Genomic DNA, 17,690 nt, shown 5'->3' on the forward strand with positions numbered 1-17,690 from the left:
TCAGAAAGACTGAGTGTCAGAAAGACTGAGTGTCAGAAAGACTGAGTGTCAGAAAGACTGAGTGTCAGTGTAAACTTTTAGTTTGAGCAACTGGAAAACATCTAAAACAGGAAAGAGCTGTTGTGTGATCGACTGTACTCATAGATTTAGCAAGAAATCAGAGTTATTGTTTTACAGACTGATGAAAAATAAGCTTAAGAGAGACAAATGGATCACTGCAATTCACAGAAACAACTGGATTCCAGACACCGAAACGTGGATTTGTGGTTCCCATTTAGTATCAGGTAATGTTGGATTTTTGGGTAGCTAACGTTAAACGGTCAAATCATAAAGTTCGGTGTCCTCATCACTTTAATTTCTACAACAAATCCTGCCTTGAAGTCGGACCAAGCGTCAAGACTTTTGTAAGCCTTCAAGCTTTGCTTCGTGTGTTTCCCCTCCGTAGAAATTAAGTACATATAAATATCAGGAAACTGGATTCGTGGCCAAATATTAATGTCCATGGACCACTGGTTCTTGGTAACTGTACCAAATATTAATGTCCATGGACCACTGGTTCTTGGTAACTGTACCAAATATTAATGTCCATGGACCACTGGTTCTTGGTAACTGTACCAAATATTAATGTCCATGGACCACTGGTTCTTGGTAACTGTACCAAATATTAATGTCCATGGACCACTGGTTCTTGGGGTAACTGTACCAAATATTAATGTCCATGGACCACTGGTTCTTGGGGTAACTGTACCAAATATTAATGTCCATGGACCACTGGTTCTTGGTAACTGTACCAAATATTAATGTCCATGGACCACTGGTTCTTGGTAACTGTACCAAATATTAATGTCCATGGACCACTGGTTCTTGGGGTAACTGTACCAAATATTAATGTCCATGGACCACTGGTTCTTGGGGTAACAGTACCAAATATTAATGTCCATGGACCACTGGTTCTTGGTAACTGTACCAAATATTAATGTCCATGGACCACTGGTTCTTGGTAACTGTACCAAATATTAATGTCCATGGACCACTGGTTCTTGGTAACTGTACCAAATATTAATGTCCATGGACCACTGGTTCTTGGTAACTGTACCAAATATTAATGTCCATGGACCACTGGTTCTTGGTAACTGTACCAAATATTAATGTCCATGGACCACTGGTTCTTGGTAACTGTACCAAATATTAATGTCCATGGACCACTGGTTCTTGGTAACTGTACCAAATATTAATGTCCATGGACCACTGGTTCTTGGTAACTGTACCAAATATTAATGTCCATGGACCACTGGTTCTTGGTAACTGTACCAAATATTAATGTCCATGGACCACTGGTTCTTGGGGTAACTGTACGGGTCACTGTCAAGTCCAACTGCCTTTAATTTAAGCTGATAATCAGCTGTTATCCCGTCTTCTCCACTAGTTGCAGCTGTTTTTACCACTCAGTGTGAGTAAGGGGGCTGGTCCGGTGGGGAAGTGACGTCAATGCAGACCCTCGGGACCTCCGGGAGTCGGCAACCCGCGGCTTTAGAGCCGCATGCGGCTATTTAGCACCGCCCTAGTGGCTCCTGGAGCTTTTTCAAAAATGTTTGACCTTTTTTTTTCCTTTTTTTCTTTTTTTTTGTCTTTTTTTCTCTTTTTTATAATAAAAATCTTTGTAAGACATAGTCTTACAAAAACATGTGTAAAATACTCATTTTTTGTGGTATTGTTATCAGATTTGAACTTGCACTAGATGAGGCTTCAGGCTGTGTCTCAGTGTGTTTTTAAACCAATAAGTCACAGAATCATCTGCAACATCTGATTACAAAACACATTTCTGGCTGAAATAAAAACCTTTTTCAGTGTATTTCAGTGTGTTCAAACTGAGATTACTGAATTATAGTAGCAGTTACAGAGATTCTGACAGTTGGGGGAAGAACTTCAGAGTGTTACCTTTCAAAAGAGACCAGAACCATCCATGAACTTCAAACGGTTCAAGAACAGCTTTACATTTACTTTGGGTAGAACTTGGATAGGCGTTTTGGGCGACTTTTACAAGTGCGGCAACAAGTTAAAGTCAACATCATGATCATGAAAGGATGACGATGAAGATGATGAGGAGCAGTGTAGTTTTGAGGTACAAACACCAGGTGGTGACAAATATCAAGATTAATGGGAAGTGTTCTTTCAAAACCTGAGCTACATTTACATGACGACAAAAGCAACGTCAAATGGGATCAATCATTAACATTTAGCAACAGAAATGTCTCCAGAATCTCTCCACACACGAGCCGGAGCCGGAGCCACAGAAACTACTCACACTCCTTGGACATGCCGACGTCCAGGCATTTCTGCAGCCGGCACGACTGACAGCGGTTTCTGGTCACTTTGTTGATGACGCAGGCTTTGTCTCGGTGGCACATGTACACCATGTTCTTCTGGATGCTCCTCCTGAAGAAGCCCTGCAGAAACACATGGAGGCAGGGAGTCAAATACAAACCGCCACAGGGAAGTGAAATCAACACACTGAATGATGAACGACAACAGGGGAAATTCCTGGATTTGGATCTCAAACTGAATAACCAACAACAACTGAAATAAACATAATGAGTGCGTTTACATGGGAAGTTTAATTCCTCTTTAATTCAGAATTAAAATTAAATCCGATTTCAAATTAGTAAAAATTACCATTAACAGGACTGTCTCAGAAAATTAGAATATTGTGATTTTCTGTAATGCAATTACAAAAACAAAAATGTCATACATTCTGGATTCATTCCAAATCAACTGAAATATTGCAAGCCTTTTATTATTTTAATATTGCTGATCATGGCTTACAGCTTAAGAAAACTCAAATATCCTATCTCAAAAAATTAGAATATTCTGGGAATCTTAATCTTAAACTGTAAACCATAATCAGCAATATTAAAATAATATCTGTCTCCATGATCTTATATTCCACTGGGCTGGTTTTCCAAACAAAGTTTCAAGATGCAGCAGCAGTAAACGCTGGTCAAGAGCAGAGACATTTATTTAATAAATAGAAATAATTAAAAGAACAGATGGAAACAGGAAACATTCAAATTGTGAGCTTGTAGTTTTTCTTCCGGTAGTTTAACTTCCGGTCCCCCCCCTATCCAATCAGAACCTTCCCAACCCCCAGACCTGGAGAGGAATTGGAGAAAGACCATCAAACGTGTTTTCCATGTAAACCTCAATTCAGAATTACTATTTCCATGTAAACTGGAAGGAAAATAGTTTAATTCGGAATTATTTAATTCGGAATAATTAAAGAGGAATTAAAAATCTTCATCATGTAACCGTGGCTAATAGAGTGTGCTTGCATGGCTCACAGGGATCATTACAGCGTCTCTCGGGTCGGGAGCCCGACAACAAGCTGGACCACCGGGATGAGAAGAGCCGCCGGCTCGGGAGCTGATTTATGGTTCTGCGGTAAATCAACGCAGAGCTACGGCGTACCGTGTCGCGTAACGCGGAACCATACATCAGCCTTTATTCTGGCGAGATCTGAAGATACAACGCAACAACGGGCAAGCGAGTGATTATGTACATTCTGAGTGAATATTATGAAAGTAAAATATATATTTCTCGCTAGAAATGTAATCAAAACGCATTTTTATGCAGAAACTAACTCAAAATATTGATTTTATTCACTAAAAAATAAGAAATGTCCGCCATGTTTTTTTGTTTGATTCAGTCTGCAAATGATGACGTAAAGCATTCTGGGACATTTTTCTGGCCCTTGGTCGGTGAGTCAGTATCTGAAATCCCTCACTGTGAAGGGCTAGATTCATACACACTAGCCCTCGTTATGTCCACTAGCCCTACATGCAAAGAGGAATTGGGACAACACTACCCTCGTTATGCCCACTCCCACTAGGTGAAAAAAGGAACTGGGACACCACTACCCTCACAGGAACGCGCAAAATTTAGGGGTAGGACTGAAAAGTAGGACTAGGGGGGGATTGGGACTGGGCCAAAGTCAAGTCTGAGCCCAGTGTGTGCAGGATTAGAGGGAGTTAAGAAGCTTCCAAATCCTCGGTGTGGTTTAAAGGCCGTGGCCTCTTCCATGACACATTACGACATAGTTGCTCGTCTCCCTGTTGTGATTTGTTTCCCGTACGAGAGCCGTGGCTGGGATTATTTCTTTTCTGTGTTGCGGTACCCAGATTGAGTGCGAGTGCTCACCTTGCAGCCCTCGCAGGCGCTGACGCCGTAGTGGTATCCCGAGGACTTGTCCTGGCACACGAAGCACGGCTTGTAGATGCGGGGCGGCGGTGGAGGGGAGGGGGGGCTGAGGACCAGCAGGTCCTCCCCAGAACTGGTGCTCTCGGTCTCGACGGCTGCGGGAGGACAGACGAGTGGAGGGAGAGCAGAGTGAGAGTGGTTTCTGGCAGCAGCATCCCTGTCCTCCTGCATTGGGGTTTAGTTGCATTTCAAGCAGCTTTCAAACATTAAAAGGTTTCTCGGGTCAAGCTCTCCTAGATATAGCACGCCCTGGACACCCTGGACGGGTCACCAGTCCACTGCAGGACATCCTTACCTGGGATCAAACAGTATCTGAGAGCAGAGCTGAAACATTCGAAGGGTTCACGACGGCGCAGAACCTTAAATCAGGCTTTACTGGGAATACTCTCAGCGCTGTGGTCTGAGATCCTGATGCCGGAGGGTTTGTTACAGAGGGTGTGAACAAAGACACATGCTGGGATTGTGTGTGTACATTTCCTGTAAGGCCAGGACTATAATTGCCGTTTGTCCAAGTGTCCGCTGTGTTGTGAGCTTTGCTTGGGTCAGTACTGTGCTATGCGGCCTGCACGCGTGATATCGGCGGCCTCCCCGTCGGGGCAGAGTGTAAACTCAGTTTACAAAAATGGTATTTGGTATTTACACTGAACAGAGGGTGAAATATGATGACTGGTTGCATCGGATTGCTAAATGATGGGATGTGAGCTGCTCTGTATTGGAAGTTACTGTACGCAGCACGTACCCTAACACATACCCCCAAATCAATCTGGTGTTTAAGAGTTGACCTTTCAGACACATGAAAGCCCGTACAGACCAGCCACCTTGCGTGATCACTTTGCGGGGTCTCAGGGTTTCAAAGAAGAGTGGCACCATCATATTTGTAGATTTCTCAAAGGCTTTTGACAGTGTGAATAGAGCAGCCATGATGCACATCCTCCATAATTATGGAATTCCTGAGCAGATAAAAGCCATAGCCATAATGTATGAAAATCCCACCAGTTTCGTTCAAAGACACGACGGTCCAACAAAAGAATTTGTACAGCTGGAATTCTCCAAGGTGACACGCTTGCACCCTCTCTGTTTGTCATCGTGGTGGACTATGCTCTGTGGAAATCAGTGGACAATCAGTGGACAATCAGTGGACAATCAGTGGACAATCAGTGGACAATCAGTGGACAATCAGTGGACAATCAGTGGACAATCAGTGGACAACATCAGAGACAAAGGACTCATGGTTGGAAGAAGATCTGGTCGTCAAAGCGAGAAATATCTGACCGACCTCGACTATGCGGACAATGTCGCCCTGACCGCAGAGCACACAACATCCGCCCAGACCCTGCTCATCGCATTTGAAGAAGCCACTGCCAAAGTCGGACTCAAGTTGAATTCAAAGAAAACAGAATGCATGCTTATGAATGAGGACTTCAACCACCCAAGTATTACATAAAGGGAGGGATCACACATCAAAGAAGTCAAGGATTTTAAATATCTGGGTTCATATGTGGCTGACAGCAGAAAAGACAGAAAGCCAGAAAGCGACAAGCCTGGAACGCTTGCAACAAATTCCTCAAGAGTCTGGCAGTCAGGAACTTCAACCTCCATCAAGGTCTCTTTCTTCAGGGCCTGTGTTGAAAGGGCCTCTTATCTGGTGCTGAGACCTGGACTATGAAGAAGGAACTACAAGACCGGCTGAACGGCACATACACAAGACTCCTCATGTGTGTCAGAAACATCTCCTGGAAAACTCATCCAACCAAGGAGCAGATCTATGGTGAACTGGAAAACTCATCCAACCAAGGAGCACATCTATGGTAAACTGCCACCAATAACAACAACTGTAGCACGCTGTAGAGCAATCTTTGCAGGTCATTGCTACCGTGCTATGGATCAAGTAATATCCAACATCCTGCTATGGCGGCTCCCCCAATCATCCAGAGGAACCAGGCCTCATACTTATCCTGACACAATCTCTAGGGACACAGGACTTACACTCCAAGAACTGGGAGCAGCAATGGCCGACAGGACCCCATGGAAAGAAGTGACATCTAGGATCTGGACGACAGTCCAAGGATGATTGCGTGATTTCAGCATGAGGAGGAGGGAAAGGCTAGCTTGGTACATCTGCACAATCATAATATATTTTAAATGTAATTAAAGGCATCCAGTCCTGCTTTCTTCTGGCCGCTCTGTCCAGACAAGTGTGAGGTTTGTTTCCTCTCTGCGCGGCTCTGAGACAGACTGCTGAATGTTAGCTCATAGTCCACTTATCTGGTTAACACATTCATCCAGGAGGTGGACTAAGGATCAAACGATCAGGGCCACTGAAAAGCAAGTAAATCAGAACATTCTGCTCCAGACTCGCCATCAAATCTTTTGTTTTATCTTTATTAAATGGTGCACCTGTGAGATTAAAGAGCTGAGGCCAAACAACTCTTACCCCCCCTCCCCTGTTAATAATCATACCACACATTCCACTACGGAGGAGATTCCACTCCCCTCCACTGCTGTTTACAAAACCAGAATTAAAGCAATTTTTCTCCTCCTCCTCAGCTGTCATCCCTTCCTCCACCCCCCCACTCTTCATCTCTCCTCTGCTTGCCTTTGCTCCCTTCTCACTGACTCACTACCCAGCAGCTCCCTGGAGCACCGTTTGACCTCCTTCAACTCTTCACAGCTCTGCTCCACACGTGTCTCTTTTCCTGTGGCTGGGATTACTCTGTCCTGCTTCCGTCTACTACAGGACGGGACACGGATACCAAGACGTTGCTTTTGCCCAGGACCTTTCTGAGTAAGGCATTTTCTTGCTGATGGGATGAGGCTTGACAACAGTGCAAACAGTGGAAAACCTCTTGAGACTCTGACTTAAAGGGGACCTATGATGAAAAACAGGTTTTCTCTTGCTTTAACATATATAAAGTGTTCTCCCCTCAGCCTGCCAACTCAGAGAAGGAGGAAAGCAACCAAATTCTGCAGTGTCTGTACAGCCGTCCGGATGATCATCCAGTGTGATGTGGATCTACGAGCCAATAAGATTCTGCTCCCGTCGTTACGTAACGACAGAGTGATTTCCATCGGTTGGCCTCCGATGCGTGAAACCACGCCCACAACTAACTCCACCGGCCGGAGCTTCCTCCATTTTTTCGTAGCGGTGTATCGCATCATTCAGGCAGCCAATCAGCACAGAGCCTCATTATCATAGCCCCGCCCACTCAGAATCCTGCATAGATAATGAGGTTAGAGAATGGAAAGATTAAGACATGGCTCAGAGGCTGAATTTCTCATTTATTTAGCAAAAACCATCAAAAGCTTGTTTTTAAGACATTCAAGGCCTGTTTAAAATAGGGATTAGATGCCATAATAGGTCCCCTTTAAGACGAGGACATCCACATTACTGTATTTGATTGCACAATGCTGCTCCTCTGGTTTGTGTCGGGGTTGAAACTGCAGCATGGTGTGAGATCTTCAAAAAAGGTTTAAGTTATGCAATTATAACTAGAGAAGATACCTTATTGATCGTTGGCCATCTATTAACTGTGAGCGTTGGTCTGTGAATGTACTGTATAGCAATAGTCAGGCCTTTCCTGTAATATACAGGACTGTCTCAAAAAATTAGAATATTGTGATAAAGTTCTTTATTTTCTGTAATGCAATTAAAAAAAAAAACTAAAATGTCACACATTCTGGATTCATTACAAATCAACTGAAATATTGCAAGCCTTTTATTATTTTAATATTGCTGATTATGGCTTACAGTTTAAGATTAAGATTCCCAGAATATTCTAATTTTTTGAGATAGGATATTTGAGTTTTCTTAAGCTGTAAGCCATGATCAGCAATATTAAAATAATAAAAGGCTTGCAATATTTCAGTTGATTTGTAATGAATCCAGAATGTATGACATTTTTGCATAACAGAAAATAAAGGACTTTATCACAATATTCTAATTTTCTGAGACAGTTCTGTATAGATAGACAGACAGACAGATGGACAGACAGACAGACAGATAGACAGATAGACAGATAGATCGATCTCCTGAATGGCTCCGTTCTGCAGTGCTGTATGTGACGCCTCCTCGTTTTATTTAATAAATATCATATTTTAAAACAAAGTCCATTCAGCAAACTTTTCATTTATACAGACTTATATCTTCCTGCACGGAGACGGAAAAGAACTTCAGAACATTGGATCAAAAAAATAAATAAAAAAAACGGCATCATAAATCGTTCAAAAACCAGACAGATAAACACAAACGCCCCCCTGCCCTGTCTTCAGATTAAAAGTAAATTCATGAAGAGCCATTCTAACAAAGCTACAGATCTATCCACAGAAACATTAGGACAAAAGAGCAGTCGTGGATGGTTATTTCATTCTGTGTGGATGGCGTCCTTGAACCTTCTGTACCAGATTCAAAGAGGAAAAATGTTAAGATTATCAAAATAAATGATTTTTGTGGCCGGCCACAATGAAAACACAGCGACTTGGTGCATGGAGTTGGAATAGAGAGCACCAGGCTACGGCTTATTAGCAGTACTGGAGTTGAGGGGGGATGAGGGGGGATGGCATCCCCCCCTGAAATAAAAACGGTCCAAATCATCCCCCCTGTAAAACTGCCATCCCCCCTTTTCATCCCTTATGTCATTTCATCAATGAATGTGGTTTTACTGCTATTTCAACATTTAGAGTCATCACCAGAAAAATAACTTATTTGACAATTTTCACCTGTTTCAAGTAAATTTTCACTTGAAATAAGTAGAAAAATCTGCCAGTGGAACAAGATTTATCTTCTTTTTACAAGCAAAAAAATCTTGTTCCACTGGCAGATTTTTCTACTTATTTTAAGTGAAAATCTACTTGAAACAGGTGAAAATTGTTGTTTTTTCCAGTGATGAGTCTTGTTTTAAGTGTAATGAGATTTTTTTTACTAAAATGAGACATTTTAACTAGAAATAAGACAAATATTCTTGTTAACATCTTGAGTTTTTGCAGTGATCCATTTTACTTACCCTGTGAAGGACAGAGTCATATTGATAAGTTCAGAAAAGTGTTTTTTATTGTTGTGTTTTGATGTATTTGATGTAAGCCCAGTGGATATTTCAAGCTTACAGAAGGCTGCATTTAACTGCTGCTATGTCATTCCTGCAGTATTTCTGCAGGTGTTTTGGTCACTGCTATTATTTGTAATATATTATATTATTTGTAATCAGCACAAATTATCTGTCCCCATATGATAAAATCCACCATCCCCCTGATTTATTTTTACAACTCGAGTACTGCTTATCAGGCCCACTCCTTGATATGTTATCACCACACCTGTCCTCTTACGAAGCTACAGGTGGAAGGAAAGGTCAGCTTTCATGTCGTATAAAACCTCCAAAAAGGCCTCCATGCTGAAATGCTTTCCTGCAGCTTTGTGCTCCTTCTAATAAATGTGAACCCTTAACAAAAAAAGGTTAAGATCCCAGTTTCAAAGACTATGAATGTCACCAAGCACAAACTTCCACTTGGAATAAATAAAAATGGAGAATAGAAAAGACAAACCCAGCTGACATTTAGCCCTAGGGTTTACTGGGGTCAGCTGGAGGTGAAAACCTTTCAAAGTCATCGGTCTGTGTTCTCAGGTCAGTGTAGCTCAGGTCCAACAGGGAGAGAAATGTTACCGCAGCGGGGGAAGGCTGTTTACCAAATCTGATGTAAAATGCTGTTAAACGGTTGCTCTGGGCAATCCTGGCTCGAAGCCTAAATGGATAGTGTGCTTTTGTTAGCCCGGCCCCTCACCACTGCCCTGGACTGTTCTCCAGAGACTAATGTGTGAACTCCCTGATACTGCTGGTACTCTGGTACACACACCTGAGGGACCAAAACATCACAACGATGTTCTCCATACTGCAGTGTGGACTGTAACGTCCCAATCTAACCCGGGCTGGACATGAACAATACGGCAATGATGGGGTTTTGTAAACCACACTGTGTTTCCAAAAGCCACGACTGTCCAGTGATTTGCTCAGTCTGACCTCATGTAATCAGAGTTACGTCACGTCACATTACACATGACTTTATTTATAGATTTCAGACTGGATGAATACAGTCCACATTAAAACTGCAATGCTTCTTGGCAAAGAAACTAAACTGGTTGCATTTATGTCACCCATCTGGTTAATGTTTCTGGACGTGAGCAGGACATCTGTGTGCTGGCTGTTATGTTATTTAATCAGTGTGCAGACTTTCTCTAATCAACATGGAAGTGTGTGTGCATGCTGGCAGTGCAGACCGTAGCAGCTGGTTGTGCTACGTACGTCCTCACTAGGGCTGGGACTCCATTAAAAAAATTAATCTAATTAATTACAGGCTTTGTAATTAATTGATGTGCTCATACTTGATGTTTTATATGTTCATATGTTTCATTCTTGTTTTATTTTGTTGTATGTTATGTAAAGCACTTTGGTTCACCTCTAGGTTTATGTAAGGTGCTATATAAATAAAGTGCATTTACATTTAATTAATCGCAATTTGTCTATCAATTTTAGACCTGAGAACAATGAGATTTCCCTTTTTTGTTTGTTTCAAATGGATTTTTGTATACGAGTGAATGATTGACTAGTGAAAACATATTGTAGCGACCCTCTCTGCCTGTCACCGGAATGCAGGGGATGTCATGAATGGTGCGTGCCGGTGGTGGGCAGAGGGGGTGGGGGGTTCAGAACCCCGGGTTTTCTTCTTCTGGTGTTCTTTTTAAAGGTGTTTTAAGTTCTGCCCGAGACGTTAGAGCGTTAGTCTGCCGTTGGGTTTTGTCAGAGAACCTGTTCGTTTTTCCTGCCCGGTAATAAACTGGCAAGTAGAAACTACGAGCCATCTCCGCCTGGTCTGTCACTCATTACAATATGTTCAATTTATGAAACAGTTTATTTCTATCAAGGTGGTGCTTCACCAAGAACAAATCAGTGCAATTTGCTATAAAGTGCAGTAAATTAAATATATGCAGTATGCACATTGAATGTGACAGGTAGCCTATAGTCAAGGACCTTCTGTAAACAACACTTAAATATAACAAAATACTTTCAACTGTTTCAAGTACATTCCAGAACATGGAAACACATTAGAAAAACAGAGCACGCTTCCATCCATCCGTTTTTTTAAACTAAATTTCCCATCCACGGGACCAACGAGACCCTTTTCGTCTGCGACTTCATTCATCTTTAACGTGTGTGGAAACAACTTAGCTTGTGTTATGACGACGGCCGCACTTCGCTGTAACACTAATGCACGTTGGTTGTTATGACGACGGCCGCACTTCGCTGTAACACTAATGCACGTTGGTTGTTATGACGACGGCCGCAATTCACTGTAACACTAATGCACGTTGGTTGTTATGACGACGGCCGCACTTCGCTGTAACACTAATGCACGTTGGTTGTTATGACGACGGCCGCACTTCGCTGTAACACTAATGCACGTTGGTTGTTATGACGACGGCCACACTTCGCTGTAACACTAATTAGACCCTCCAGGAATCTGCAAAGAAAAAGTTTAAATTCCGCGGAGAGGAATTCTTGATTCCGCGGCTTGAAAGTTAATATTCCGCGGGCATTAAAAAATATATATTTTTAATGTAAAAATTAGGTAAATTTTTACCTTGCAGTAAAAATAAAAATAAAAAATATAAAATGCTTGGACACTTGGTCAGTGAAATGCAGTATAGTACTGTTCCCTGAACACTGGGAAAACCAGTGTTCAGGGAACAGTACTATTTGTCCTCGGAAGTGGGGATTTCCCAGTTCCCAGTCGGAATTTTCAACTGGAACGCCCCTTGAAGTGGGATTTCCTACTGGGAAAGTGGGAGAAGCTTCACCACCCCCGAGTTACCATTCCAAGATGGCTGCCATTCCCAGTTCCCAGTTCCGACTTCCGAGGTAAATGGAACGCGGCATTTGACTTACTGGGCACCGGACGGAGAAATCGCTCCATAACTGAAGGTTTTCTTTATGCTGTATGTAGTAATGTCTCCCCATATCTACAGTATGTAGTTCATAGTTTTTAATAACTTTACTTTATGTCTCCGTGGTAGCCAAGGACCGATGCTGGTGACTGTTTGTTTCCTTATCCGGCTAGTGTTACTACGTATGTGCGACATCTAGCGGCCGGGATGAAAATTACATGTAAAAAAAGTGATTTTTCTGCACCAGACATTGAAATCCACGGAAGGTCTGTAAATCCGCGGACAGCCGTGAAATCCGCGGAAATTTCCGCGATCGCGGAATCGCGGATTCCTGGAGGGCCGCAATTCACTGTAACACTAATGCACGTTGGTTGTTATGACGACGGCCGCAATTCACTGTAACACTAATGCACGTTGGTTGTTATGACGACGGCCGCACTTCGCTGTAACACTAATGCACGTTGGTTGTTATGACGAGGGCCGCACTTCGCTGTAACACTAATGCACGTTGGTTGCAGAACCTTGAGAGAGAGAGTTGTAAAACGCTTTGATCTCGCCACCGAGCTTACAATGGGAGTCCACGTAAGTGTCATAACTCTCTCGGTGCGTCCGAAATGCCATACTAAAAAGTATATACTAAAAAGTATACTTAAGTTCGGCACACCTTTGAGTAAATATCAGTAAATATCATTAGGGTGGAAGTATGCGATTTCGGTCGCAGCCTCTCTCTCAAGGGTCTGGTTGGTTGGTGCGCCGTCCGTGTGAAAGTCGTCCTGTGAGAAACGTTCCGAGGGGAAAAAACGAATGCGATTAAAATGCGCTATTTTTTCTAGCGCGCTATTTTTCCTGTAATTAATTAATCGAAATTAACGCGCTTAAGTCCCAGCCTTAGTCCTCACGTGTTTGCATACTGACTGGCTGGCACATGATGCCCATCCAAACCAAGGAAAAGGAGCGCGTTAAGGGAGATGACCAGAGAGATGACCACAGCTGTCAGGTCCACCTTTTGGATCTCGCAGCTCCCAGAAAAAAAAGCCATAAAATGGCACCAATCTGTGAAATAGGTTAATTATGAAAATGTGCACCTGAGAGGATACATGAAGTAGAACAAGAAGAACCAAGCATCAAGTACTGGTCTATAGAAGGCTGGACTTCTCTAGTCAGCTCTGGACACCGTCTGGGTTGTCTTTGACGATGTAGCTCACATGACCACTGAAATGCTTGGACAACCAGGTCAATAAAGACCCTCCATCAGGAACTCAATTAGACTGTGGTAGTAGTAGCAAAAAATCTAAAATTGAACCCAAACCACCAACTTTCTTGGAGCCTTTCTTGATGTGATTATATCATCCAGGTCCAGTTCCTGCATGAGCACCAATTAAACAGCCACATGTGAAAGGCTGTTCAAGCTTGTCCCAATCATCCTTGTCCTTAGTTCATTTTTATTTCAGGCCCTTTAGAAAAACAACCATTCCCCTTGGCAATTGCAATGCTGACAAGCGACATCAAATGACGGTCTTAGAGCACTGTTGACTGTAATTGTCCACAAATGAGCATTGTTTTGTTAATGTGACGTTCAGTCTCTGAGGGCTGATTAAACCTGTGAAGGGAATCCCTTCACCAGTAAAAAGTCTGCTCTAATGTAGCGAGCGGAGAGAGGTCGTGCCTGCTTGTGTGGAGACATTGTGTTCAATTTATGTCAACGCCTGGATTTAACTAAGGCAATGGGTAATAGCCTCTGATTGGATAGGTACTGCAGTTAGTGATGCACCGAAATGAAAATTTGTGGCCCAAACCGAAAATAATAATAAACACTTGGCCGAATACCGAATAATACCGAACAATGGTTCTTCGCAGTTTTTCATTTATTTTGCCAATTTTTGAAAAAAAAATTGAGAATGATCTTTCACAATCTCTAATAGGCTCTAATGTTCTGCTCTTACATCTGGTGATGCTTGTAAGTCCCGTTGTTGGGCATGTTTAGGCTATGTTAATGAAACAGGTATTTGTGCAGCCTGATGAGAGGCTCCGGGCTACCAGAGGGCCCGGTTATGATATGCCCCGCCCTCCGGTCATAAGCCCCGCCCCCGGCCCGGCTCTGATATGTTCTACTGGCGAGAGGGTTCTCCTCCTGGGGATGGGGACTACTGACAGATAACCTTCTAACTGTTGAGCGGCTGCGCTTGTCGTTTGCTTGGAGGATCTCGTCCTATCAGACAGTGAGGGTTCTCCACCGCATCGGGCCCTTTTCTCTTCGCTCCCTTTCTCCTGCGCTGTGCGTCCCATCACCGTCTCCATCACCAGCGGTTTCCCAAATCCCTCTCAGCCTGGATCATTTCTCGTGTCCTCCTCTTTTTCCCCACATCCCAGTAATGATCTGACATGTTTGCTGCGTTTAACACCGTACCCCCCTCACTCCACGCTGTTCGCTGTTTGATTGCGTCATCACAAGCCGTTATAATTGTTCGTTTTTTTCCCCACTTATTCCACCGAACACCAAAAGTTGTTTTTTTTGCTATTTTCGGCCGAACAATTTCGGTTACCGAACAATCGGTGCATCACTAACTGCAGTGATAAATATGTATCAGTTGGTAAAAGCCTGACTGGTGCAGTGATGAACTTCTAACGCACTAATCAACCAACCATGTCAGAAGACGTTTGACATGATGGACATGATGTCCGTCCATTTCAAATTGTTGGTCTCCCTCAAGAAAAAAAAACAAAACAGGAACTTGAGGAGATTGATGAAATTACTAAAAGCAAGTAAGAACAGTCCAGAATCTTAGTAAAAAGCTACAGGGATCATGGTGACCTGATGCCTTTGAATAATTATGATTGGAGATCACTTAAAATTTGGTGAAATCTAATCTGCAAAAATCTATAGCAAAACTCACAGCAAATGTTTAATATTGAAAGTAAGAGCATTCACAATGTGAAGAGAACCTAAGACCCCATTACAGTGTAAACTGGCCGGAGTGATCCTTCCACGCGCTAAGACTCGCAGATGCTACAACACTTCAGAAATAAAGAGAAAAAAGTATACATTATGAAAACTTTAGTCCAAACTAGGGCTGGGCGATATGGACCAAAAGTCATATCTCGATATTTTCTAGCTGAATGGCGATACTCGATATATATCTCGATATTTTTTCTGTGCCTTAATTGGGGTTTCCCCCAAAGCATTATAGCATAGCATCTCTGTTAGCTTCATTTTTTTCTGAGGCAAACCCTTAAAAAAACAGTCAGTTTTAAGTCAAAGCCTCATGCCAAATGTCACACAGGTTCCTTTATTAAAAGAGGTCTGCACAATATCAAAATGTATAAAACAAAGGAAATAAAAATAAACTGTCTGCATATATAGAATAAAAATGCTTCTTGAATGAAATAAAACAAATATCCCTTTCCTGCATAACAATTAAATTAAAATACACTGTGCAATTAATACAATGTAGACAGTAACAGGCAGACTTTTCCACTGAGGTTGACAGTTGTGCAAATAACAAAAAATTTGTGCAAATCTCAAATAAAACATTCAAGTCAATTTGTCACAAAATAAGCTATATCAAAATCGTAAAAAAAATTTTTTTTTTTTTTTTTTTTTTTTCTAATAATCGATATAAACGATATTGTCTCGTACCATATCGCGTTTGAAAATATATCGATATATATTAAAATCTCTATATATCGCCCAGCCCTAGTCCAAACTATTGACAAGCAGCATCACTCTTCAGGGAAAATAGTTCAAGAAAAAAATGGCCTCAGACAAAACTACAGACAGACATGAAAGGTTATCAATATGTGACTAAATCAAAAGCAGTCGAAATTTGAAACCACATAGTACACAGAGTAATGCAGCCTGTGCCAGTGTCTTCCTTGTGCCGGTTCCCAGCTCGGATAAATGCAGAGGGTTGTGTCAAGAAAGGCATCCAAGGTAAATCCTATGCCAAATACACAATTATGAAAGTCACAAATCAAGAGGGGCTGTCAAGAGTCTGGGACTGAGAGTAAGGACTTTGACAGAAAAACCTGGAGAGTTGGCTGACATGGTGCAGAGGAGGGAGGTGGACATACTGTGTCCAGACCAGGTGGAAATGTAGCAAGGCTAGGAGCTTAGGAACAATATTTAAGCTGTTCTATTATAGTGCTGATGGGAGGAGGAATGGAGGAGGAGTTATCTTAAACAAGGAGTTTGTTAGGTGAAAAGAGTGTCAGAGTGATGAGTCTAGAGCTGGAAACTGAAAGTGTTGTTCAATGTTGTCAGTGGTTCTGCTCCACAGGTAGGATGTGAGTTAGAAGAGAGGAAGAAGTTTGGGAGTGGGTTAGATGAAGTGATGCAGAGTATCCCCAGAGGTGAGAATGGTCATTGGCGCGGGCTTAATTGACATGTTGGCAGCAGAGGTGATGAGGGAGTGATCGGCAGGTCTGGTATCCAGGACAGGAATGCAGAGGGATGGGTGGTGGTAGACTTTGCAAAAGGGACGGAAAATGGCTGTAGTGGAAACTTTCTTCCAGAAGAAAGCACCTTAGTGGAGGATGAGGAAGAGGATGAAGAGGTTATGGTTCTGCGTAAAAAATGCACCAAAAAAAACAAAACAAAACAAAAGCACATTCTGAATGAAGCTAAAAAATACCAGGTTATAGGCGTACTTCTGGAAAGGTCTCCAGTGTCAAGGATCAATGTACCAGTCTGCAATAATCCAAAGAGCCAGCCGGCTGGAAGTTGGTCATAGAAATCACATTTGTGCCACGGTTTAGTTGTTTTAAGGCAGATGACATAGGAACAATAATGGCCGCTGGAGCAGCATGCAGTTCATTACAACTTTGTCTTCAGTTTCAAATGTTTCATCCGACACCGTTTTGCCTTAAACGTTTTCCAACTCAAGTTAAAGGGTGCTACTGCAAGTCCATACATTTGACAGTTTTCCTGAGACACAATACGTTTCCTTCTGACGTCTCAGTTTTGACAGATGACAGCTTAGGATGTCCTGATATGATAGTTGACAAAGACTTTCTAGAAACATGAAGATTTTTACCCTGACATCTCAAGTGTGACAGCTGACAGGTGAAAATGTACTGACAGGTTTTCCCGAGACACCATACTGTTACCCTTAAGGTCTGACACATGACTGATGGCGTCCTAATACGTCTGTCCTCATTTCTGTGGTTTTCTTTTCATCTGATCACCGAGCCCTGGCAGCTGACAGCTGTCCTAATATACATGTATATAATGTACGCTGAGTGTGAACTGCATCAGCTGCTTAGCCATGTCTCACAGTTAAGACTTAGGGTGCTTTCACACCTGTCCCGTTTGGAGCAGTTGTTCCGGAACAGGGAGCGTTTCCCCCTAAAGATCGGCTGGTTTGGTACATGTGGGCTGCAGCTATCGAATATTTTAGTAATCGAGTATTCTACAGAAAATTCCATCGATTAATCGAGTAATCGGATAAAACATATTTTTGTTTAGTTAAAGAGCAATTATAAATATACATAAGATGTTAGATGTTAA

At 42.4% G+C, this 17,690-nt stretch overlaps 1 protein-coding gene across 1 annotated transcript in view; it reads right to left on the minus strand.

Moving 5' to 3' along the window:
• Positions 1-17,690, minus strand: part of rarab (retinoic acid receptor, alpha b) — a 45,912-nt gene that overhangs the window by 14,905 nt on the left and 13,317 nt on the right. The window contains exons 2-3 of the mRNA XM_061711612.1: positions 4,195-4,349; positions 2,306-2,447 (exon numbers count right to left, since the gene is read on the minus strand). Coding sequence (XP_061567596.1) covers positions 2,306-2,447; positions 4,195-4,349 — 297 coding nt within the window. The remainder of the gene's footprint in view (positions 1-2,305; positions 2,448-4,194; positions 4,350-17,690) is intronic.

This window comes from Cololabis saira, chromosome 21, assembly GCF_033807715.1.
Source record: "Cololabis saira isolate AMF1-May2022 chromosome 21, fColSai1.1, whole genome shotgun sequence".
NCBI classification, from domain to species: Eukaryota; Metazoa; Chordata; class Actinopteri; order Beloniformes; family Belonidae; genus Cololabis; species Cololabis saira.